General features: G+C 46.1%; 1 protein-coding gene across 1 annotated transcript in view; it reads left to right on the forward strand.

Moving 5' to 3' along the window:
• The window catches only part of FAM204A (family with sequence similarity 204 member A), a 313,312-nt gene that overhangs the window by 274,003 nt on the left and 12,920 nt on the right, over positions 1–26,389 (forward strand). Inside the window, exon 6 of the mRNA XM_069239248.1 lies at positions 22,259–22,368. Within this exon, the coding sequence (XP_069095349.1) occupies positions 22,259–22,368 (110 nt within the window). The remainder of the gene's footprint in view (positions 1–22,258; positions 22,369–26,389) is intronic.

Below are 26,389 nucleotides of genomic sequence, written 5' to 3' on the forward strand. Positions count from 1 at the left end.
TCGTAGGGCCTGTCTTTATACGTATGTTCCAGATTTGTTCGTTGTGGTGCAATATGAGCTAAGCATTTGATATGACCCCTTATGTTACTTAGCAGTGAATAACAGGGAGGTGGGTTGTTTCCCCTCCCTGGTTTTGCTTTGAACCCTTGCCTTTATAACACTTTTTCTTCTCTGGAGATGATCTGTGGATTCTTTACTTGTTCATTCCTTGTTTTTCAATTTTTTCTAACTTGTTTCTATTCATTATTTCTTATATGCTTGGGTGTAATGATTTGGTGTCTTTGTTTCATGACAGCAAGGGTAATGTGGTTATGCAATACATCAACTTTTTAGCTACTGCTTAGTGTGGATCCACACATGGTTGGGTGCATGCAGGCACTTTAAGCACGTTGCACGATAATATAGGTGTTTATTTTCTTTAGTTTGGCACATTGGAGGGATATTTACCATTTGGAGGCTTTGTTTTGGTTAAGCTATTAGTTAAAATGTATATTTTTTTAAGATAGGGCTGCAGTCTCCCTTGTGGGGTGTTTTTAACAAGACACAATACATTTGTCATGTGCCCTGAAGAAGGTGGGTGACTGTCTGGTAATGAAGCACCAAACTGCGCGTCAGCACAAACCTGAGCTGTGATACGGCATTGTCCTTTCTGTGAACCCCAAAAATGATGACTTAAGCTGTTTTACCTCAGGATCGATGGACTTTGACAGTGGGTAAAACAAGGACGTTCTAAACACAATTTAAATTACCTTTTTTGGAGCTTAACAATACTGTAACTCTGAGATTAGAAAATGTGTTGCTTCTTGTATTTAAAATTGTGTATTATATTTGTTCATATTAGTTTTGTGTGATCGATGGGGGGATCTCATGAAGTAGAATGGTCCTGTCAGCATGAATTTACAGGTTTTATTTGGTACGATTGATGTGAGGCTGGTGCGATTGGTATGTTTTATGGTTGCATTCACTAGGGAGTTTACTATTTAGGTCCTACAGTTTAATTAAATTATGATGAATGAAGTTATTAAAGTATTATGACGAATATAATTAAATCAAAATGATATTTTTTTGAGCACTGATAATTCTATGCATTATGCTTGACCTGTTATTTGTGTAGTGGAGGGATTCCACTTTTGTAGAACCATTTTTGGAGGTGGGTTGCTTTTTTTTCTTTCTGAGAGAAAACACAGTCCTACAGCAACCACCACACCCTTCGCCCCCGACGCCAACTGAGGAGAGCCACTGGTGCCAACATTGTCCCCTGGCTCCCCTGAGCTCGAGGCCACCTTGGTTGTTCACCCATTGGACTCCCCAATAATGCCTGCAACCTCAACGCGCAGCACCCCCTGACCGGGTGTACTCCTGGATGGTGAAACCCGACGCCAAAGGACACCCCTGCATCCATTGCCCCTCAGCCCTGGAAACAAGGACCAACGGTGCACCTACTTTTCTGGACATCTGTAGTCTTCGACCTACCATGGGGCACCCAACACCTTACTGCACCTCTGCACCTAGCTGTCCCAGTGTCGTGCGGTGTGACCTGTTGGTGTGATTATTATCAGTGCCCAGTGCTTAAATTAACTCCCTGAAATTTGCTTTGTAAGTCGTTGCTTACCCTGCGTTTGCTGAACATTGTTTTTCCTCCATACAATATAATTGAGAGAACTCTGAAAATTGCACTGTGTCGATTTTTGAAACTGCAAAGTATGGTTTATAGTCTACTTACCTGATTACAAAGTTCTTGGGTTTGAAACATACATAAAAAGAACTGTAATTTTTCTAAATTGGTCTTGGATTTATTCTGAGTGTGGGCTTGTTTTATTGCCTCTGTGAGTGCAACAAATGCTTAGCACTACCCTCTGATGAGCCTAACTGCTCGACCACACTACCACAAATAGAACATTAGTCCTATCTACTTTTTCCTCTGCAGTGCCAATTGGGGATCCACTGGACTTTCTGCTGAGTGTACTTTATTTTAGTGCAGTATATGGAGAGCCAACTTCCTACAAATGCTATTTCTACACATAATTTGTGTGCTGTATAGTTTTGTCAGTGAAGCTGGTTGTTTTTACAAATGTAATGTCCATTTCAATTGAAAATGTGTTGTCTGTAACACCATGCATACTCCACTCTACACCAATCTACTCCACTCTATCCCCCTCCGCTCTACCACTCTACGACACTAACTGTCACTCATTTTCATGCCACTCTATTAAACTCTACTCTATGCCACTCAGTGACGCTTTATTCTATGCCACTTTACTGTGTGCCACTCCATTCTACATCACTCTACTTATTCCACTCTTCTCCACTCTATGCGCTTCCACTCTGTGCCACACTACACCACACTTTGTGACACTAAAACACTCCACTTTATGCCACTCTACAACACATTACTCTGCTCTATACCACTCTACTGTATGACACCCCACTTCACTCTATACCACTCTGACACCCCACTCTACATCAGCCCACTCTACAACACCCTACTCTGACACCCCATTCCACTCCTCAACACCCTTCTTTATGCCTCTGCAATCTACGACACTCAACTCCACTCTATATCACTCCACTTTAGGACACTCTTCTCCACTCTGCCTTTGCACTCTCCGCTCCTCTACTCTATGCCACTCCATTCTATCACACTCTACGTTACTCCCTGCTACTTTATTCCACTCTATAACACACTACTCCGCTCCACTGCTCCACTCTGCTCCACTCCACTGCTCTATGCCACCAACTCCACAGTGACACTGTGCCACTCCACTCTGACACTACTCTCTACCACACACTACTCCACTCCCCTCCAACACACTACTCCACTCTAACACACTATGCCACTCCACTCCCCTTCACTCCTCTCTGAAACTCTACTCTGACACTCCACCCTTTGATATTCCACCCTGTGACACTCCACTCCACTTTCTCCACTGTGTGCCACTTCACGGCCCTCCATTCCACTCTACACCACTCCACTGTACGCCTCTCCACTCTATTCCTCTGTACTCTACGCCTCTCCACTCTACTACACACCACTTTCCTCTGTTACTAACTTTTAGCTATGTTGGTGTACAACATGGCTAAAACACATTGGCAAAGCCAATAGCTCCTGCATAGGTGAGGTCTATCGGCTTTGCAAATGTCTGTTTTCAATAGGTACTCTTACTTTGTAGCCAGTTAGTTCAGCTACAGCAACCAGTTATACTCACAACTGTACTACTCTATGCCACTCCACTCTGCTCCTCTACACCACTCCATTGTACCAACTCCACCTCACTCTACACTATGCTACTCCAATCTATGCCACTCCACTCTAAGCCACTCCACAGTGCCACTGAACATTACTTTACTCTGTCAGTATACGCCACTCCAGTCTGCTTTGCTCCATTCTGTTCTCCTCTGCTCTAATTTATGTCACTCTATGGCCCTCATTACAACCCTGGCAGTGAGTGATAAAGTGGCGGTAATACCACCAACAGGCTGGCGGTAAGTACCGCCAAATTATGATCATGGTGGTGATAACTCCCATAGACAGCTAATGTACCACACCAACCGCCAGGGTGAAACAACACTCACTACTGCGGTAGCCAACAACAGCCAGGCGGAAGACAAAGTACCATCCACCTTATTTGGGGCGGTACCAACAAAAGCCTGGTGGAAACAGAGAGCTGAGAAGTGAAAGGACTCACCATTGGAGATACAGGGAAGAACTACGCCGCAATGGAACCCGAACAGCACTTATTCCCGATGATCTTCTACGTAGTGCTCCACCTGGAACACTAACGCCGACAAAGACGACAACAGTGAGTACAGCCGCCTAACACACACACACGCACAACACACACCCGACCCACACACACCATACACACAAGCAGCTGCACATTTAAACCAATGCCACAGGACACACGGCATAATAAAACACGGACCAGATTGCTGAAGTACTGACAATTTATTAGCATAGCAAAACCCACCACACAAACCAAATATATTTACAGATGTTCATAAAGGGCCAATGTCCAGTCCAACTCCAGAAGGGCACACAAGGCCACAGGGAAAAGTCCAAGGCCCAACCTGTATCCTGACACATCTGGAGAGAACACTGCAGGGGCTTCATTTTACAAGTGGGAAGGCACCTCAGGGTGATGGGGTGAGGGGTCACCTCAGCCAAATATGGCAGAATTTGCCACTGGTTCTGGTGGGGGCAACATGCCCATTGCTCTGTCCTGGGGAGTGCAAGGCCACCGTCTCTGGAGTGGGTGGCTTTCCCACTGGTTCTGGAGGGGGCAACATGCCCAATGCTCTGTCCTGGGAAGTGCAAGGCCACAGTCTCTGGAGTGAGTGACTTCCGCACTGGTCCTGGAGGGGGCAACATGCCCATTGCCCTGTTCTGAGGAGTGCAAGACCACAATCTTTTGAGTGGGTGACTTTTCCACTGGTTCTGGAGGGGGCAACTCGCACATCAGCCCCTGAAGAGTGACCTGCATGGCGTCCACTGGCAGTTACGGCTGCAGTGTGGTGGTGGATGGAGGAGCCTCCTGGGCAGCCTCCGCACTGTCTGATGGCTGCAGTGTGGTTGTGGATGGAGGAGCCTCTTGGGCAGCCTCTGCACTTTCTAATGGCTGCACTTCCTCAGCTGACGGTGGGGGCCCTGTAACAGCTGGTGGTAGTGGAGGTGTAAGCCTGACAGCCTCCGCTGGCATAGGGTGCTTCGTCTCCTCCAGTACATGGGGCGTGGATCCCTTACCCTTCCTGGCAGGGGTAGATGGGCTCTTCCCCTCTCTGTCTGGTGGTGCAGGCTCCTTCCCTTTCTTTCCTAGTGCTCCTGGCTCCTTCATCCAGGTGGTGCATGCTCCTTCCCCTTCTTTCCAGATGGTGCAGGCTCCTTCCCCTTCTTTCCTGGTGCTGTTGGCTCCTTCCCTTCTTTCCAGGTGGTACAGGCCCCTTTTCCTTCTTTCCTGGTGGTGCTGGCTCCTTCCCCTTCTTCAATGGAGGTGTGGTATCCTTACCACCCCAAGTAGGTGGTGCTACCACTGTCCCTGTGGACTGTTTGGCTGAGGTGCTGGGCGGTGTCCTTGTTACCCTGCCCATACGGCCAGGACGGGGTGGGGGGGTAGGGAAGAGGTCAAATTGGGAAAGAAAAAGCTTTTAAGGATGGTGGGGTGGGAGGAGGGAGGAGTAATGGGAGTGGATGATGAGGGAGTGGTGGTTGGAGGTGTGTGTGTCTGCTGGACTCAGGTGCAGGTACATGGGCATTACGCTGACGTGAGGTGGATGGCTGTTGGGTGTGTGAGTGCTTGCGTTTGTGTCCTTCAGGGGGGGGGGGACAGATAGGGTGGGAGAGGACAGAGGGGACGTGTGCATGGCTGCTGTGGAGGTTTCTGCCAGTGAGGTGTGTGTTATGCTTGGTGTGGTGACGCTAATAGTGGGTGTAGATGTAGTGCATGCAGGTGTGATTGTGGACGTGACTGAGAGGGAGGTAGAGGAGGAGGAGGAGGGGTAGACAGTGGAGGCAGTGGATGTTGTAGTGTCTGCAACTGTATGGTGTATGCGTGAGTGCATGTGGGATGAAGTGTGGTGCATGTGTTTTCCTGTGCCACTCTTGTGTGTTGTCTTGTGTGCATGCTCGTCTGTATGTGTGCATGTGATGGGTTGGGGTTGAAGATACTAGGACTGGGAAGTGGTAGTTAGAGGGGGGACAGTAGGGACAGAGACAATGGCTGCCATCAGAGAGGAGGCCAGAGCCTGAATCGATCTTTTTTTGAGCCACCAGTCCACTGTGAATGCCCCCCAGGAATGCATTGCATTGCTGCATCTGGGATGCCAGCCCCTAAATAGCATTCACAATGGTTGACTGCTCTACAAAGATGGATCTCAGGAGGTCAATAGCCTCCTCAATCAGGGCAGCAAGGCTCACTGGGGCTGGGCTTGTGAGGCGCTACTGGGAGGGCGGTGCTGGTACGGGGGTGACGGCTGTACTTGCAGCTGGGGTGGTGACAGAGGAGTCCACCACCACCAGGGACCTCCCATTGGTAGAGGTATCAGAGTCTGTGTTGTCTCCTCCAGTCTCCGCTGTGGTGCTCACCTCGCCCTCCGTCCCCCTGGTTCCCTCGGCGTTGGTTGACTCTGCCTCCAGGGTTCTGTGGGATGCAGCTCCCTCTGTCGCCTGTGCCCCTGCTCCTCCGCCAGATGATGCTAATGCACACAAGGACAGGATGACAAAACAAGAAAGGGGACGGAGACAAAGGATACAGTTGGTCAATGACTGCCCCAACACCACCATTGGCATGCACATCACACACAGGGAACAGGCTTAAGAACTATGCATTGCACTACCAGTGATACGGCTAGTCACTAAGGCAAGATGAGGACTACACACCGCCAACTGCAGCACACCTGGGACCCACGATGCCCTGCCTCAAATGGACTACTAACAAGTGAGGTTACCTGTATTTGCTATGCAACCATTACCCTTCAGTTGACCCACGCTGCAATTTCTGGCCTGGCCTCAGGGGTACCCACTAACACACATCCATCTCCCGGATACCACCCCACAAGCAAAAATATGTAATGAAACCCACTGTACTCACCCCCTTGTGGCTGCTGTGATTCCCTCAAGCACCCAACCAGCTCAGGGTAGGCCACCGCCAGTATGCGGGCTGTCAGGGGGGTCAGGGTCCGACGGACACCCCTTCATCGCCATCCCCAGCTGGGCGTCCGAGGTCTTCCGTGCCCAGCGTCTCAGGTCCTCCCACTGTTTCCGACAAAGTGTGCGCTGCCTGCCATAGACCCCCAGGGCCTGCACGTCCTTGGCAATGGCACTCCATAATCACCGCCAGCGTACACCCCCATTGGCCACTGTACTCCATTGGGCCCAATATTATCCAATGAGGAATTACATGGTGGTGCAAGACTGCCTACCGCCACGACGCCCAACGTCAGCAGAATTACCTCACTTCCCCGTCCCTCTATACAGGACAAGCAGTCGCCATTTTGTGGGGGGGGGGGGGGGGGGTAGGCCTATCGAGAATTACTGCGTCACAGGTTAAATAGGCGCATACTTCGAAATTTACACTGTCCCAATACATGAGTGCACCATGTGGACTGATGTTGTGGTTTAGTTCAAATTGTGACAGCCTACTCACTCTTGTGTCCCTTACATACTTATCGCTGCGGATGAATAGGAGGTGGAGACATACCCCAGTGTACAGACCCCTGGTGGACTTATCTACACTGGAGGACAGGCACATTATACTCACCTATAGACTGGGCAGGGCCACAATCACAGAGCTGTGTGCCCAGTTGGAGCCTGACCTGATCTCATCTACCCGCCATCTGACTGGGATACCCCTCTGGTGCAAGTGCTATCAGTGCTCCCATTTCCTGGTGACATGTTTTTTCCAAGTGACAGTGGGCTTGGCAGCAGGAATATCACAGCCAATGTTCTCAATCGTGCTGGCAAGAGTGTTGTCTGCTCAGGTAAAACACATGTACAGCTACATAGCTTTCTGCCAGGTGGAAGATTTGGCCACTGTGAAGGCCGCATTCTATGCAATGGGACATATCCCCAATATTATTGGGGCAATTGACGGGAAACATATTGCATTTGTCCCCCCCACCCCACCTGAATGAATAGGTGACAGGAGAGTTTCCACTCCATGAATGCGCAGATAGTATGCCTGGCGAACCAGTACATCTCCCACATCAATGCTAAGTATCCTGGGTCGGTGCATGATGCCTTTGTCCTGAGGAATAGCAGCATCCCAAATGTGATGGCCCAACTACAGAGGCACAGGGTGTGGCTAATATGTGAGCCTTGGTCAGTACTTCCAATGACACACAGGTGAGTCAGTGCAACTTCACATTTCTATGACTATTGGTGTGTTCTGTGTGGCCATGGCATGATGGCATTACCCACTTTTTACCTCTACTTAATGTCACCTATGGATTATCATTTTACAGATTTTGGTGCAGTGACAACTGTGTACTGATGTGCTGACTACAGCCAGCTACAGGTCATTATTTCTATGCTCTCACACTGTACAGTTCATTTGCAACAGATGTAACTGTTTCCATTAATACACTGTTTCAACACATGACATACAAGTATTTAAATTGTGGTCAAGGGTGTTTATTGTAGTGCTAAGAAATTGAGGGGAAAGTGCAATGGATTATTAGGGTATTGTTCCAGTATGTTTGTAGCACAGGTGCAGTGTCCAAGTGGCCATAGAAAGGGGAGCAAAGGCAGTTCAAGGTGACAGGGTGGGACACAATCAGGAGAGTCTCATTTCCTGGTGGTGTCTTGGCAGTTGTCTCTGGCTTCTGTTTGGGTCGCAGGGAACGTTTGCGGGGTGATTCACCTTCTGCAGGGGGATGAGTGCTGGTGGCCTGTGGGTCCTGTGGCGAGGCCTCCTGCCCACTAGCGGCAGCGGAAGTGGAGGGCTATTCAGTTGACTGGCTAGTGGTAGGGGCCCGCTGGTGTGCTGTTGCCTCCCTCATGATGTTGGCCATATCTTCCAGTATCCCGGCTATGGAGATCAGGGTGGTGTTGATGGCCTGCAAGTCCCCTGATACTGTCCCTCCTGCAGCCGTCTGTTCTCCTGCACATTGTCAAGGATCTGGACCATCGTATCCTGGGAATGTTGGTAGGCTCCCAGGATCTCGGAGAGTGCCTCTTGGAGAGTCGGTTCCCTGGTCCTGTCCTCCCCTGGCGCACAGCAGTCCTCCCTGTGTCCCTGTTGACCTGTGCCTCTGTCCCCTGAATGGTGTGCCCACTGCCACTGACCCCAGGTCCCTGATTGTCTTGGGGGCGAGGTGTGGCCTGGGGTCCCTGTACAGGTGGGCACACTGCTGATTGACGTGTCTTGGGGACAGAGGTGTGGGTATGCTGGGTGGGTGCTGTGGTGTTGGATCCTGATGGGGGAGGCTCTGTGGTGGTCTGTGAGTGGGCTTGGGTAAACAGCTGTCTAGTGGTCCCTGATGGGCCAGGTAGGTCATCCAGATCCTGAAGTCCAGAGTTACTGTCATCACTGGGGGCATCTTCTGTTGGGGGACTGGATAGTCGTGGCACGTCCTCTCCACTGACTTTGGCTGGGGCACCTGTGGGGATGTAAGTGATGTATTGTGCTTCACATGTGAGACATATTGTACATCCCTGGCTTCCCCGCAATTGTTGGTCTTGCTCTGCCACCTCTTGCTTGTGTATGGTGATGTATTGTGGGAATGTTAGTTTCTCTATGCTGTGCATGCTTTAGTGATGGGTGTCCATGCAGGACTGGGAGGGGTGTCCATGCATTTGTATAGCATGCAGGGCCTGGCATTGTGGTTAGTCAAATGTGTAGGTGCAGTGTGTGGGATGGAGTGAGGTTGAGGGGGTGTGATGGCATGCAGGTATGGGGGGTGATGTGTTAAATGTTGACTTACTAGTGTCCAGTCCTCCGGCTACTCCAGCGAGTCCCTCAGGATGCAGTATTGCCAGTACTTGCTCCTCCCATGCTGTGAGCTGTGGGGGAGGAGGTGGGGGTCCTCTGTATGGCGAGCTGGTGCCTTGCTGCTTTGGAATGTACTTTCCCCCGTAGGTCGTTCCACCTCTTCCTGATGTCGTCCCTTGTTCTTGGGTGCTGTCCCATGGCGTTGATCCTGGCCACGATTCTCCGCCATAGCTTCATCTTCCTTGCAATCGATATCTGGTGTACCTGTGTTCCAAACCACTGTGGCTCCAACCTGACAATTGTCTCCACCATGACCCTTACCTCCTCCTCAGTGAAACGGGGGTGCCTTTGTGGGGCCATGGGTCTTGTGTGGTGTTTGTTGGTGAGAGTGTGTTGAGTAATGTGGTGCGGTGTGTGATGCGGAGTGCGTGAGGGATTTATGGGTGTGAGTGGTGTGTGTGTGTTGAGTTGTCTCGGTGCTGTTGGTGTCAATCTCCTGGCAGTAATTGTTGTTGGTAAAGGGTTGTGGGTAATGTGTGTGTGTGTTTTATAGTGGTGTGGCTGTGGTGTGTGTATGAATTTCAGGTGTGTGTTTTTCGTATTGGCCAATGTGGTGGTGTTTTGTATATGGGTGTCCATTTTGAGCGCAGCGGTATGTACTGCCGCCGTTGAATGTCCGCTGTGGTGATTCATGGGTCACAATGTGATGGGCGTTGTTTTGTTGGCGTAACTGTATGAGTTTTGGGACCGCCAGTTTAGCACTGACCTTTGTGTATGTGGCTGTATTCTGTCAGATTGGTGTGTGTGTGTGTGTCATAATATGGTGAATGGATATTCGCCACCGCCGACTTATGTTGGCGGCCGCCAGCGTGGCGGTTGGCTGCATTTACCGCCAGTTTGATAATGAGGGCCTATGTCACTCCATTCCATTCCACTCTACGCCACTCCTCTCGGCGACACTGTACTCTCCAATACTCTACTCTACTCTTAAGATACTGTAAGCCACTCCAATTTACTCTGTGACATGCCAATCCACTATACACTACTCCACAACACTCTACTCCAGTGTAGAACACTGTACAACATGCCACACAACTCCAATGTACGACATACCACTCCAGTCTATTTCACGCTAACCCACTCTCACCTGCCACACCAATCAGTGACATTCCACTACAATGATACTCTTCTCTGTGCCACTCTAGTCCACTTTACTCTACACCACTATACTCAATGCAGCTGTACTCTGTGTTGCTCTACTCTTTGCCACTCAACTCTGCACCTCTCCACTCTACTTTACGTCACTCCACTCTGTGTCACTCTATGCCACACCACACAACTCTACTCCACTCCACTCTACGCCACTGCTGGACTCCAGGCCACCCTATTCTACTCTATGGCACTTCACTCAATTCCACTTTAAAGCACTGTACCCAACTCCCCCTAAGCTGCTTTGATCTGTGCCACTCTACGCCAATCCACTTTCCACTGCTCTACTCCACTTTACTCATCCTACTGCAACCCACTGTATTCTCTGCTACTATACTCTATGCCACTCCACTGTACACCAATATACTCTATGCCAATTTATGCCACTACACTCTGTCACTCCACATAATGCCACTCTATACCACTCCACGCCACTCCATACAGTGCACTCTACTCTCTGCCACACTACTCTACTCAGTGCCACTGCAGGGCACTCCGACCCACTCTATGCCACTCTACTCTAAGCCACTCTATGCCATTCCATACTCCATACTATGCCTATTGACTTTATTTTAGCATTAGCCACCGCCACGTTAAAAGCTGCAAGTAGTTTTCCATGTTGTACACTGTGCTCATGTTTTTATTTTTCGTGTTCTTTCTCACCAGGGCTTAGGCTCATAAGAATGTACTAAGACGGCAGGGAACGGTCTTGTTTTGAAGTGGCACCTTGGGATTGTGGCCAAGTCCTGACGTGTTATTTTCAAAGCGGGCCTAAAGTAATCAGCATGTTTTGAATAATAAAGTTCTGCAGTGAGAGGGAGGTTCTAGAATTTTCCTCTCGTTTGTTCAAAGTATAAGAGGTCGAGACCAGATAGACCGAGGACTGAGAGTGTTTGCAAATCTCAGGCATACCCAGGATGCTGGGGTGTGTCATCCTTCTGTGAGGATAATTGACCTCTCTCTCCTCGATCAATTCTGGGATCTGGCGATCTGATGCTGAATAGAAGGGAAATGAAACAGTTGTGCCCTTGCCTCATGGTGACGCATATTTTTTAATTCATTATTTGCTTTGCATTATAATATAGATACATATATGTGCTGTGTATATTGTAGTGGAGAATCATTTGTACATGTTTTCATTTCATTGCTGTGACCATTTTTAAAGGTATGATTTCAGCACGCTAATCTCCTTTTACGAACCTTGCGAAGTGAAATAATCAATGTCTTCTTTGGACTAAGAAGCGCATTCCAGAGATTTTTGTCAGTGCATGAGTGTTTCAGCTCGGTCATTAGTGAAACAAAACAGCTACTCTGTGCCACTCCATTCCACACAAGGGCACTCCACCCCACTCTGCTCTATGCCACTCTATTCATCGTCACGCCATTCTACACCCCTCCACTCTAAGCCACGCCACTCTGAACTACTTCATGCCATTCGATCCCACTGTGCCACACTACTCTGTGCCACTCAACACTATTCTACTCTATGCCATTCTGCTCTACACCATTGTTCTCCAGTCTGTACCAATCTAATCACTCACCTCTACTCCACACCATTCCACGCCACTCCATTCCACACAATGGCACATGCCACTCTGTGCCACTCCACTCTGCTCAACGCAACTCTAATGCACTCTGCTCTGTGCCACTTCAGTCTTCTCTACACCAGGCCACTCTACTCTATGCTACTCCACGTCACGCTTTTCTATGACTCTCCACTCTGTACCACTTTAATTCACTCTACTCTGCCACTCTGCATCACTCTATGCTGCACAATGCCACGCTGTATCACTCCATTCTTCACCACTGTACTCTGCTCCAGTCCGTGCCACTCTGCTGTATGCTGCTCTGCTGTATTCCACTGTAGTCTGCGTCACACCACTTTATGCCTTTCTACTCCACTCTGCTCAGTGCCCCACTACTAACTTTTAGTCATGCGGAGCTGCATCCACTGTGCTGTACAACATGGCTATAACACATTGGCAAAGCCAATAGTTCTCACACATGTGAGACTTATTGGCGTTGCCAGTGCTTGTTATTAAATCAAGTGCTTGGTTTCCTTCTGATTGTTTGCTACTTGGTAATGCTCCACACATCATTTCTCTAGTAGGAGTTTTATCAGTGTGCTATCCTGTGCATATGATACCCAACACCATGAGCATGGACGGTGCAAGCAAGATGTGGGGTTGGGTAGCACTGAATACTCTATGAGCTTTCTTATGGCAGGGAGCTCTAAATAACTCAGGCAAAGTTGGGCAGATAAATATTCTCCTGCCCTTGGGGGCAACCAGCGAATACCGTCCCTGATTTGGGCAAGATGGAAAATAAATACTCTCCTGCCTTTGGGCAAGGAAGGTGGAGCCGGCAAAGTCCAGCTCTTCCTTGGGGAAGATTGAAATAGGCACACTGTACCCCTGTAATGGGCAAGGTGAGAACACCATTTTGGGAGCAAGATGGAGGTTAAATATCACTACATTCATGGGAATAACCATATATGTCTAAGGACCTCCCTGCCCTTGGACATGGCTGGTGGGGCTAGTAAGAACGGCAGCCTGTAGGCCTGGTGTGATCATGCCCTGCCCTTTTGTTTGGCAGGGGACTATAGAGTACCTCCACCTTTGTGACGTGTGGGCAAAAAACCCAGTCCTTGGGATAATAGGTTGGCACCCAAATACTCCTCCACACCTATGAGCTAATTCAAACTGTCTGGGGGGGGCACAGGTGCTGTAAAAGGGCTCTCATGCTCCCCCAAATCATGGAAAAGAATACATATTTTTCTCTCTCCCGCTGTTCGCAAACATCAGTAGAAACTAAAAAAATAAACCTTAAAAAATTGCACTGCACAGGGTTTGTCGAACTATGAGAATATAAGTATAAGTAGTCAGGAATGGTGCTCTACTGGTATATCTTGAGCAGGAAAAAGTAATTATGAAAATGTCCTGCTCTTTTTACTTTGCATCCGTGAGAAAATCTTAGAGTGGAGACTTTTTACAGGCAGATAAAATACCAGACATTGCTCCTCTACACATAAAAAGTGAATATTTTTTCCACCTTTTCACTAAAGGTCAGTCCTGGCCATGTATCCATATTAATGCCTCCGAGCATTCAGACTATCCAATTGGCTTTTCAGAAAATGTTATGGGGAAGTTTGGGTTGATGTGGGCGCCATTGCCGACTACTGCGCAAAACATAAACAGATGTGGAATCGGAAAGTTATGATACTACCTTAACTTCCACCAACATCATGTGTCCAAGGTTGAAATGAGACCTGAATGAGAAACTGGGTGATTCTCTCACTAAGTTGACGGACTGAGTCTGAAATGTAAACAATAATTGTGTTTTTGTATCTTTGTATTGGTATTGCACTGACTTCGTAAAGCCCTTGCAAACGAAAGAAGTCTTCAAGAATCTTAAAAAACCCAGATCCCTTCCAAAACTGGTTGGACATTCATTTGAAATTTAGACACATAAACCTAACTAGGATTAGGATGTAACCCTGTGTAGATTGACAAAGAGGTATTTATGAAGGCATGAAACAGAGCAATCTAGGAGGGCAAGATCAAACTGTTCCCCCACTGCAGGGAGGAACTAATAAAACACTTTATGTTTAAGAAGCGCACTGATAACTCGTGGTCTGCCAGGGATGTAAAACTGCTGGGATGATTTCCAGAGCAGGAAGACATGGGACAATCAGGCGTTTTTGGGGTATGCAGTTCTGCATGCCCCACTCTTGTTCTGGCGTGAGATAGGCCAGAATTCAATTGGAAATATATGGATCCAGCGCAGAAGGTTAAATTGTTTCCTGTGTACATTAACTCTGTTCTAATGCTGACATGGATACAGCTAGCACCTTAACCGACATTACAGTGCCACAATAATCCTGATAGCCTAAGAAAGTCCTTAAAAAACAAGGGTTCTCCCAATCATCCTACCACAATGTTTAAGCCCCCCTAACACTCTCCTGTTTTATTTCAGAGAGAGAATTCTTCAGCCCAGATTAGCACATCCTAATATGTTTCCTTGATTCATGAGATCTCAAAGTACACTGAACGAGGCTTTTGATAAAAACCTATGAACTGTTGTCAAGATGATGTAGTGACTAAACTGCCCTCTGCTGACATCTAGAGTGATCTGCATTTCATAAGTTGACATCACAGGGCCAACGCAGCATTTAATTGTTCTGAGATTGATCATCTCAGTGGTTTTAATTTGAGTTATAATATAATTTATTAATGGTGATTAAAAAAGATAAAAGCAGAAGTACTGTGCATGCATGATATAAATAAAAAGGTTCATTTGTTTATACCATCACCGAGGACAGGATGCCTAAAATAATATTTTGTTGATCAGTAGACTACTGTATATTTGTTGTTAATGTTGGCTATGCAGTAGTTTGCTTGGAGACTGGAAAATAGTTCTGGACATTCTGTGCCCTTGGGTAGGTCGTAGGTCTGGGTTTTGTTTTAACACAGTTCATGTATATGTTGTAAGTAATTTTGAAAGAGACATGGGAAGGGTTTGATAAAGATTTGGCGATTCATTCAAATATGGACTGTAGAGCAGCATTGCAGAAACCTTCCCTAAAATATATCCCTCTCCTACCTCCTATCAGTATCTCCCTCCCCGTTGAAGGCTGTCATGTAGTTGACAGCGTCACTGTGTCTTGAGATCAAGTGAAATGAAGTAACTTACTTTAGGATGCTATCTTATTTGAGACAGCCATAGACTGACTGTCTCTGCAGCACATCAATTATAGGTCCATCTTCATCTCTCAGAACTGTACTCAGTTAAAATGGTGGCAGATCACTTGGTTTCATAGAGTCTGGCATACCGATGTTTACTTAAACCTCATGTTCAAGTTGCTGGGCATTCTGATGATCCATCAGTTCTTTCTCCCACATTCCTTCAGGATTTTTGGGTTACTGGAAAGTATTACCAACAAGTATGAATGAAACTGAAAAACATAATATACAAACAAAAACTTGACTGTATAATTAAGCCAACCTATTTTACTCTATTGGCCTGTTCGTCAGTTTCCTTAACTACTTTGGAGTTGTCCTCCAAGCGTTACGGTTGCACAGACAGGCTCTGCATGAAGGAGAAATAGGCTTTCTTTCCACCCATTGATTTTCTTAGTAGATGGGCAGAGCCGTGTTGTGTTATCCCCAAGTTATTGGGGAGCCTGGTCACACCCAGCGAATGTCTAAAGCCCCATAGGGAAACTGAGCTTTTCAGGGAAAACTAAAACTTGGTGATGTATCTCATTCCTTCCTCAGTGAGTTATGCTGAGGTAGACGAGAGTGTTAGGAGTCAGACAAAATATGTCGGAGAATCACTCTCCCACAGTGGTAGACAGAACCAGCCCTGTACTTTGAAGTAAGTTCTCACACACCAGGGTTGATATTTTACAGTATATAATTAGTTATTATACGCTATTTCTCAGCAAATCAAACTAGAATGATTGTACATATTATAAAAAGCTCATCAATTATTCATTTGAACAAAGGTTAGATTAGTTCTATTTCGTCACATATCCATAAGTAAATAGTCGAAACCCCTACCTAAGTTATAACCAGCGAACAGCACAGATATATTAGTTTATGGTAAATTGCCAAGTTATAGTGCTCAAGTTGAAACACTGTATCTCAGCATATCTACAAGAATCGGTCGATGTCTAAGATCCTCTGCACTGATGCCTTCTTTATCTTTCCTAATCATGGTGCTCTATTGAGCGAAGACAAATCCGCTAATGCTTGGTTCTTGTTTTATTAAAGAGGGTAGTGAGCAATGCTTCTTGTCCGACACTGAAGCAACCGAATATTTGTCTTCCTTCTTACTAGATTGCACCTATAAGGCCATTTTTCTTAATTGCACATTTCAGTTGCCCAGTTGGCAAAAGCGCATCAGAGAAAGGAACTAATTCTTTTCTGGCCAGGTAGAGTGAGTTTCAGAAAGAAACGCCGTAATTGAGCACACTTTTTCTTACCCATGTCATGTAAACGAGCAAAGCTACCTTTTAGGCGCTCCACTTTGGCCACACATCCAAGCACATTTATCAATAAGACTGTGACCATATTAGATTACAACTAAGCCTGTATTGTGTTTAACATTAAGAAATACATGTAGACTACTTGCCACATGTCGCCCTGTTGTGTGTGCAGATTGCCATGGCTGGCAGTCACATACCCCTGTCTTGTGTGCACTTACGAACCTTAACAGTTTATTTTAATGTTTCCTAAACAATATGTTGTGCATGTCAATTTTTATATTATGTTTCTTAAGATGTGTCTTTTAAACATATTCAATAGCTCAATGGTCTTTTTTTACTAAAAGATTCTGACAATTATATTTTTTACATTGTTATTATTCAATGAATCATTTGAGCGCCAAATCATTTTGTTAGTGCACTTTTTGTTAAACATCAAATCTCAAACCAGAATCACATCTGTGGGAATGCATCAAACATGAACATAGAAGATGCATTCACCCAGATGCATGGGTTCACTCAGTTGTATGGAATGGCTGTGTGCTCCAGATTCCTCAGCCAATTCTGTCTTGGCCGCTTCTACCACAGTCTTCATTACAGGACCATCAACTGGAAGGCAAGAGCACCTTCCTTTTATTAGCAAAAGTGCCTGTCCTTCCTTCAGAGCTCTGAGACTGGGAAAGATGACGCCTTTTACCTTCCTCTTAGGAAAAAGGAGAGTGCATCCCCAGTGAATCTGTATGATATCAACCACTCCCTCCTTAACAGACCTTCCCATCAACACCCACCAACCACACCAGGAATCTGGGTAACTTCAAGAATGGCAAGATCAACCTGACGGCTCAAGTCAACGCAGTGAATGCTGCTTGCTTCCCCATCCTTTGTATGCTACCAAAAATTGTCAAATGCCTGCTACGGAACACCAGATGGACCATCACGCATTCACTCATCAATAGCAGGCTTGACTACGCAATGCAGTCTATGCCAAAATCTCCAAGTAGCTCCTAGACAGAATCCAGACCATCCTGAATGCTGTCACTATAGTCGTACTCAACCTCTCACTCTGATCCCACATCTCTCGCCACCTCAGAGAGCTCCACTGGCTCCTAGTTCACAAATGCAGCCATTTGCAACATAGTGAGCCAGCATACCTCAACAACCACATACACTTTCACCAACGGAACAGACACCTACGCTCAACCTCACTCTCACACAACCTCCCTATTCACAAGAGCAGAACAGTAGGTCGTTTGTTCTCATACATCACACCAGAACATGGAGGAGCCTCCCACAACACAATAAAGCCTTCTCACTTCTTGAGTTCCGCAATACGCTGAAGACCTGGCTCTTCTAACTACCCTTAGGGACACTCGGGGAGGGGTAGTTTTTCTAGGTAAATGGTTTGATGCATCCGCTCCCCTCTGATCATGGGGGTTCTCTGGAAGATCAGAGAGAGATCTAGATAGACCATTTTGTTGCAGACACTAGCTTGTCCCATCCAAGTCTGGAATTTGAACCTTGTGCCTTTTCTTCAGAAGCTCCAGACACCCCTTTATTGGGGAAACCGCTTGATCTGGAACAAGGGAATACCATTGTTCATCTTCCTAACCTGCTTCATGAGGAGATTCTCATGGGCCAACCTCAGCCTTTTGTCAAAGAATCTGAAATATTTTAAAACATTTTGTAAAAGATAAAAGTATGCGAAAATAATCTAGCACAAATGTAGGACCTGGACTATTTTAATTCCTCACTTAGAACAGCTAACATAGCCCTGCTGTGATTTTAAAACAAAAGCATTACGATCGGGCTGCCAGATGTTCTGATTATTAATAAAATCATTCAAATCATAATACAGGTGGCTCTGGTGCAAGCTTAAGAATGATTTCTAAGAGTTAATGGTGCATTCTTGAAACTGGTGACCTGTGAATCTACTGAGGTGAGAAAAAGTGAAATGGTTCGCTCGTCTGCATTTAGCATTTCAGTCCCTTATGTAGTGCCCTTGGTGACCCCTGTCTAGTAGGTAGAAACAATTGCCATTTTCAGTCCACCCAATCCACCCCACACCATTTCAATCTACCCCATACAATTTCAATCCACTCCACGCTATTTTAATCTACTCCACCGCACTGTACCCCAATCCACCCCACCCCATCTCAGTTCAGTCCTCCGCACTCCAATCCATCCAGCCTGCCCCACTCAAATCGACTACATTCTAATTCACTCCAAACCACCCACTTCAGTCCACCCCACCCCACTTCAGTCCACCCCACCCCAGTCCAATCAATCCACTCCACTCTACCTTCATGCAGTATAACCCACTCCAATCCACCCACGTCCCGTGCAACACATCCCACCACAATCCAATTCATCCCACTGCAGCCCACTCCATCCCATTCCACTCCACCCAAATCCACTCCAGTCCAGTCCACCCCACTCACTCTAATCCACCACACTCTACGCCAGTCCACCCACTCTATCCCAATCCAAACCAACCCACCCCAGTTCAGTCTACCCCACTCCGATCCATCCCAGTCAACTCCACCCCAATCCAGTTCACCCCACTCCAATACAGTCCAATCCATCCAACACCAGTCCAATCTAATCCACCATACTCCATTCCAATCTTATCCACCCCACTTCAATCAATCCACCCCACGCAACCCTATCACTGTAATCTAAACCACCCACCCCACTCAAATCGCCCCAATTCCCATCGACCTCACTCCATTTCAGTTCACCCCACTACAGTCCACCCCACACCAATCCACCCCTCTCCGCTCAATCCACCCCACTCTACCCTAGTCTAATCCACCCCATTCTATTTGAGTCCAATCCACCCCACTACCTCAGTCCACTCCAACCCACTCCACCCTATTCCACCCACTCCACTCTGACACTCTCTACCACTCAACTCTACTCCTCTCTACTCAGCTCTGTGACACTGTACTCCACTGTACAACATTCAAACAAATCCACTCTAAGGCGCTCTACTCACTCCACACCACTAACTTTTAGCCATGCTGAACAGCAGCCACACTGGTGTACAACATATCAGAACACATTGCCAAAGCCAACAGCTCTTGTATATGTGAGACCTATTGGCATTGCCAATGCTTGTTTTAGTATTGGATTATTCTCTTGCCTTCACAACAAAGGTTTATCTTACACCTGAGCTGAAGCTCTCTGTTTTTTAGCATTTTTGGTATGGGGTGGGTTGTAAGAGGTTAGGGGAGGTGATGGTGATGGTGACTAATGTTCGGGGGTGGGTAGAGGTAAAGGGAGGTGAGGGTGACTTAAGGGCTTAGGGGTGGGTAATGGTAAAGGGAGGAGAGGGTGACTTGGGGGCTCAGAGGTGGGCAGAAGGGAGTAAAGTTTGACTTGAGAGCTAGGGTGGGTAGAGGTAAAGTGAGGTAAGGATGACTTTAGGGTTAAGAGGTGAGGTTGACTTGATCGGATAGTATAATAGTGGTACGGCCTGTCATTGTATTGCTATGGCATGATACTGCTTGCCATTTTGTAGTAAGATATGGCCTTTTATTGTATGGTGTAGTATGTTATGGTATGGTTTCCTATTGCATAACATATTATGTGATGGTCTGTTACTTTATAATATTGTATGTTATGGTCTGTTATTGTATATTATATTATAGTTTGGTGTGTTAAAGAGGCGAACAAGCTGTGAAATACTAACAGCACTCATGCACATGCACTTAAGCAGGCACCAGTATCACTAGTTGGTACAATTTAAAAACACTTGACTTGCTTTGGATTTCCCCATAGTGGGTAGGAAGGAGAAATTACACGGAAGGTGACCAAAACGAGAACGAGTCATAATCAAATGCACCCTTAGTGAATGCTGCTACACGTAACTTTATTCAGATTTTATATATTGTGTTATGTGGCAAGGAAAAGACCAGCTGGAGAAAAGCATCTTAATGGAAAGTGAAGTTTTGAATAATATGGAAAGCAAGAAGCAAGTGGGGGAGTGGTGGGCTCACAACAAACAAAAGCATTTTCAGTGCAACAGGTCTCGCATTTGCTCGAGTTAGAGCTATTAGCGTTGTAAAGACAAAACGCAGCGCGATCGCACTATGTAAAATGCAGCGCAATCGCGCTGCGTGGAAAATAAAAAGAGAAAGTGGTTCGGACACCATGCTGAAAACATCGAGCCTCGTATGTTTTTTGCAGTTTACCGGTGCTGGGTAGGAGGGCTAAACACCGGAAAAGGCATGCCTTTCACAAATGAAAACAAGCGGATTTTAAAAGGCAAGCCCACGAACCAATGTAAGTGACTGACGTGACATGGGCGTGGTTGTTAGCTCAAAGAGAGATTACAGAATGGGACGGAGCGCTTTGCGCTCGCCCATAAAAAGCAAAAACAAAGGGGCATCAAAGCAGCTATATAACGAGCTAGAGTGGTTTAGGAGCGTATAACGAGCATACAGAAAACCAGTATACACTCAGAAAAAAATAGTTCCACAATCCGAGTGCAAGCAGCATGGAACAACTCCAAGAAATCAATCAGTACTTTTTCCATGCTCCAGGAAAGAAAACAAAGACGCCCAGGCAAAGTGAAATAGACATGCAGTCACTAATAAAATGTAAGAAGATAATAATGACAATGAAGCCAATCATTGGTAAATAATCGCTGTGCTAAAAACCCCATTATAGAGTTTTGTTTTTTTAAAGCACAATAGACTGTTGCAATCGACAACCTATGTGCACTGTCCATGGAGAAGAACTAATAAGTAGTTCCCTGAATGTAAGCAGTGGAATGATACAAGTTGGTAGGCAACTAAAAGGATGGCAAAGGAGTTATGCGCGGGGTTGCGGCAGAGAGGTCATTTAGGTAAGATGGATAGTGTGACAGATAAAATCTACTTTTGTGTAATTGTTGTTACGCACAACAAAACACGTTACATTTTTGTGCATTTTAAAAGAAACAATACCTCATAAAAATACTTTAAAGAGGATGGACTGTTGAAGCTGAATGTCAGCACGCTTGATGGTTTCATTCGCCTATCACGGTTACTTAACATCGGTCAAAACTGTTATAATAGCAGCAAGAAAACATGTGCATTGATCACGTTGACATCCAGTGAATTTGATCGTGTACTTGTATAGAAATGTATATGTATTTGTTTTGAATTTATGATTTTATACATATTGTTTTCCGAATAAATCTCATTAATCTAATCAATGTGAAAAGGGCTAGTTTGGACCGGATACTCCTTAATCTGAGTGTTGCTATAATGCAGACTCGGGCATGAGCCACGTTTCTAGCTCAGGCCTTTCTCACCCGGTCACTCACGGTAAAATGCACATACACGAATCGACCACGCCAGACAGACAGTGGAACAGGACGCGGAGTCATACCTACAGCCTAATAATTGATGAGCAAAGTGCTGCCCGTCAACAGTTAGCAATCGTGATTTCAGCTTAAACAGGAAAGGTAAGGGGTTGGTATAATTTTTACTACAAAGCAGAAGTTGTAAACAAACTGAGAAGACACGTTTGCTCTATGTTGACTAGAATCAGAGTGAATCTACGAAATCACCTAACTGCTATCGCAAATGTTGCCCCTTGTACCTATCTGACTGTGTTTTCGCCGACTCTGCTAACCCATTCCTCATTACAGATGGGTGTGAAGATCGCCAAAGCAGTGGCCTGCCGTGAGTTTATAAAAGCCAGGCAGGAGGAGCTGGCATCTCAGGAAGCACGGAAGAAGAAAAAGAAACTGGCCTGGGGGTGAGTCTGTCCACAACGTGGTTATTTGTTTTATTGTACAGTTGTTCTAGGGGTAGTGCCTCCTCCAAATCATTCATTGGAGCCCCCTTTATTTCCCGATACTGAGAGGTGTCCTCCATGAGGCCTCGGAGCTCGAGCCCTGTTCTCAAGATGGTTCCCTTACTGACCTTCACAGCCACCCCGCTTACTCACATTAGCAGAGTCTTTGGTTGTGAAAGGTTCATCTAGTGGAACTTGTAGTCATTGCCATAGCCCCTGTTGCTTCAGAGGACCACTTCAAGGCCATAGTTAAACTGATGCTGTTGCCCATCGCCATTTTAAGGTGTGGCCCCCCACCTTTTTTTTTTCATCCTGCAGATCCCATCTCAATTCCAGCGTTGCAGTTGTCAAGGTCGTCTGTTAATACCACACCTCTCCCTTCTCACTGTTGCTTCAAGCCGCTCGGATTGTTAAATAAACTGTCAAAGCAAGATGATGAATGTAACGTAGTTATGTACTTGCAATCAAAATGCTAAAAAAACGATTTATCTAAACTTCAGTCAGTGTTCCAAATCATGAAAGAATGTGAGTTATTACCAAGAATAGACACCCGATGTATAACGAGAGCAGTTTACCTGGAGGTGCTCCTCTATATCTTTTGGGATAGATGTAGAAACCTACAAGATGGGTAACCTGTGCAGGTGTGTGTATCTCCTTTGTTAAGCCAGGCGGAAATGCAGATTACCATACTCTGGGATAATAGCATTTAATTAGTGATCTAAGACATTTTGGTTTAATTTTTGCTGCGGTTAACCTCCCCAACCCACTACCTGGTAAATAGCAGAGATTACTCTCAACCAAGAGGGTTTATGGGAGCTGGTAATTATTTTTAGTGGCTATGTCTCACCCCAGATTACTCAGTTTTAGAATATCTCCAGACAACAGACTAGATCCAGAAGATTTTTTGACATAGTCCCTGCTTGTGGATAGGTGACGTTGTGGGCCTTCTTATTGACTCTGCCTCACTCCAAAGCACTGTTAGAAGTTTCAACATTTTTAGGTGTCGCCTGCCCAGCGCTTGCACTTAGCTTTCAAAACTCTTGCATTTAAATAAAAAAAAAATCTTAAAAGGGGCTTGGAGCCTGCTCATTACTTACCTCGACTTACCATTGGCTCGCTCCCACCTGGCTCCTACATCATATTTCTTACCATTGGCTGGCTATCACGTGCCTCCACATTGCTCTACTTACCATTGGCTGGGTCCCACGTGTTGTTTTGCTGGTCATCGCCTCCACCTGCCTACGTTTTGATGTTGTAGAGCCTGGACCAAGTACTACTTCCCGTGGCCAGTCTCCTTCCACTCGCAGCAGCTGGATGCTTGTGGTGGTACTTTTTTATTTCATTTAAAGTGCTTCTCACTGATCCCACCCCCCCACCCCAAAAAAACCTCCATGCCTGCTCCAGCACCGATACATACAGAGGGGGCTTAGGACAAATATTAATAGTTGATTGCTCCTCACAGCTTGCACTGTTTTATTTACTAGCCTTAGTTTAAAGCAGTTTTATTAAAAAACGGGGGTGGGGGGAGGTATCGGTGGGGGAGTTCAAATGCCGTACAGATAGCGAATTGCGATATTGCTCTGTCCAAAGGGTACTTTCAGAACCTTCCTTAATTTTACTAACTTGCAGCTCTGGCAGTGCTGCACAAGCTGACCCCCTGTGGAGTTACAGTGGTCCGAACCGTACATCAACTCTGCCCCAGATGTAACAGTGTTACTTATCTCCCGCTCCTCCCAATGCATTAGTGCAAGCAGCAATGGCACAGCCGTGATGACGTCTGAGAAACAGAAAAGGGACTACAAAGAAGAATGACGGAGCGTCACTGCTTCACTATAACTGCACATCAACCATGGCAGAAGCTGTTTATTTCTTCCAGCACAGCTTTGATCATAAAACTGTTGCAATTCTGACATAACCAGAGAAACCAACTTTTCTGCTTATGTTCTCTGGTTCATAGGAAACTGCTTTTGGGTGCTTTTTTTCTGCAGTAATTTGCGCCTGCCACTGTGTTGAAATGTTTATGAATTACACAGTCATTTGGGTCGCGGGTTTCATCAGCTGTGCTGATGCAGGTGGCCTCCCAGAGCTTCAGCTCTGATTATGATGTTATTTATTTGAATCACAATAACGAAGAGGCTGAATTAAAAAGACCTACAAAAATACACTTCCGCAACACAGCATGCCGATTATCAAAATGCATCTCCTTTACGTGGTTGAAAGGCAGTCTACTGGATAAGAGCAGAACAAAGAGTGCTTTAGAGTAAGACAAAGAGAAACTATTTGCCTGTGTATGTGTGTCATCGTGTACAGCAGCAGTGCAAGTTTCTCTTACATAGTACCACTACAGCATTGGCAACAACAGTCATGTGCCTCTCACATAGACAGACATGGTACAGCATGAAAGAGCACTGCAAGCTGCCCTCACGCAATACCCTGGGTAGGCAACAACTGTCACTTACCTCTGACGTACTTAGCCCTGGTAAAGCATGGAAGTAGCAATGCAAACTATCCTCACCTGGTACTGGTACTGCATAGGTAACAACTGGCGTACACAGAACTGGTACAGCATGGAAGCAGCAGAGGAAGCTTCCCTCACTTGGTATCACTTACAGTACATGCAGTAACTGTCATGTCTCCCTCACACACAGACCTGGCACAGCATGGAAGCAGCAGCGCAAGTTTCCTTCATTTATACACACGTGCAAACACACAAAGACCAGATAGATTACATACAGTTACTGCGCAAGATTTCCTATACACACAACAGCTTTATCAGAGAAAACTGATGTATGATCCTCTTACACCCACACTCAAACATTAATTTAAGCGTGCTGCACAGGTACACCAGAGGCAGTAGCTGTAAAACTTCCATTACACACACACAGCAGGTAAAGCACAGTCCACAGAAATGAACACTTTCTAACACTGGTCCACGGAACATGCAGGCAAAGTAGCAGCAATATAATTGTTCCTCTCACACGTGCAACACGTATAGCCTTGGCAGCAACAATGTAAACTTCCTACACACACAGAAGATATAAAACACGGTCAGCAGTCGTCCAAGCTTCCTTAACACGGAGTACACTAACATGGGAAGCTTCCTTTAAACACCAATCGAGTTCAGCACAGGTAGCAGTAGCAGATCCTTCCTTCACACTCACAGCTTTGGTACATCACAGGCTACTGTAAATGTAATCTTCCTTAACACCAGCACAGGTGCAGCACACTATTTCCTCACAAACAGACGGGTACCCTAGAGACTTGTGAAGATCACACACTGAAGATATAAAACGCAGACAGTAGTCGCTCATGCTTCCTTAACACAGAGAACACTAACATGGGAAGCACCCTTAAAACACCAGGAACCTAGAGACAGAAAAGGTACTTGCTGCCTTAACACACACAGCACTGACACACCACAAGTGTTAGCAGTACAAATCCCCCTCATATACAGCCCAGCTTCAGTTATTAACAGTTTCAGGGGTTTCAACATCACAAACACGCACACAACACAGGCACAAGAATTTCACATGTAGATAGCATGGCTGCAAGACAGATCATCTGCAAACTCCCAGAGCTGCTTTATTGTGCTGTGCCTCTATGTGGGCAGCAAGGCAAAAAAGGGATGAGTCAATGGACCCAAATGATATGACAACTTTAAATAAAAGCCAGAACGTGGTATTCAAGAGAACTCATCCAGGCCACCTCAAAGTAATTATTTAATGTAGGTTTTCACTGTTGACTGTCACAATAGTGGCTTTCACAGGCATATACATAGATGTGTACATACAACCGATCTAATAAAGTGCGATTTGGTAAAAACGGCAGCCAAAGGATTTAACTATACAGTGCTTTTTCCTGAACGCGCTCATGCATTGATGGTATTTAAGAAAGCAGTATCAAACGGCCTGGGATCTGACAGTGTAAGGATGTTAGTAATTGGAAGGAAATGAGGAAAAAAGAGAAGCAATTCGAGAGGGAC

This window comes from Pleurodeles waltl, chromosome 6, assembly GCF_031143425.1.
Source record: "Pleurodeles waltl isolate 20211129_DDA chromosome 6, aPleWal1.hap1.20221129, whole genome shotgun sequence".
Taxonomy (NCBI): Eukaryota; Metazoa; Chordata; class Amphibia; order Caudata; family Salamandridae; genus Pleurodeles; species Pleurodeles waltl.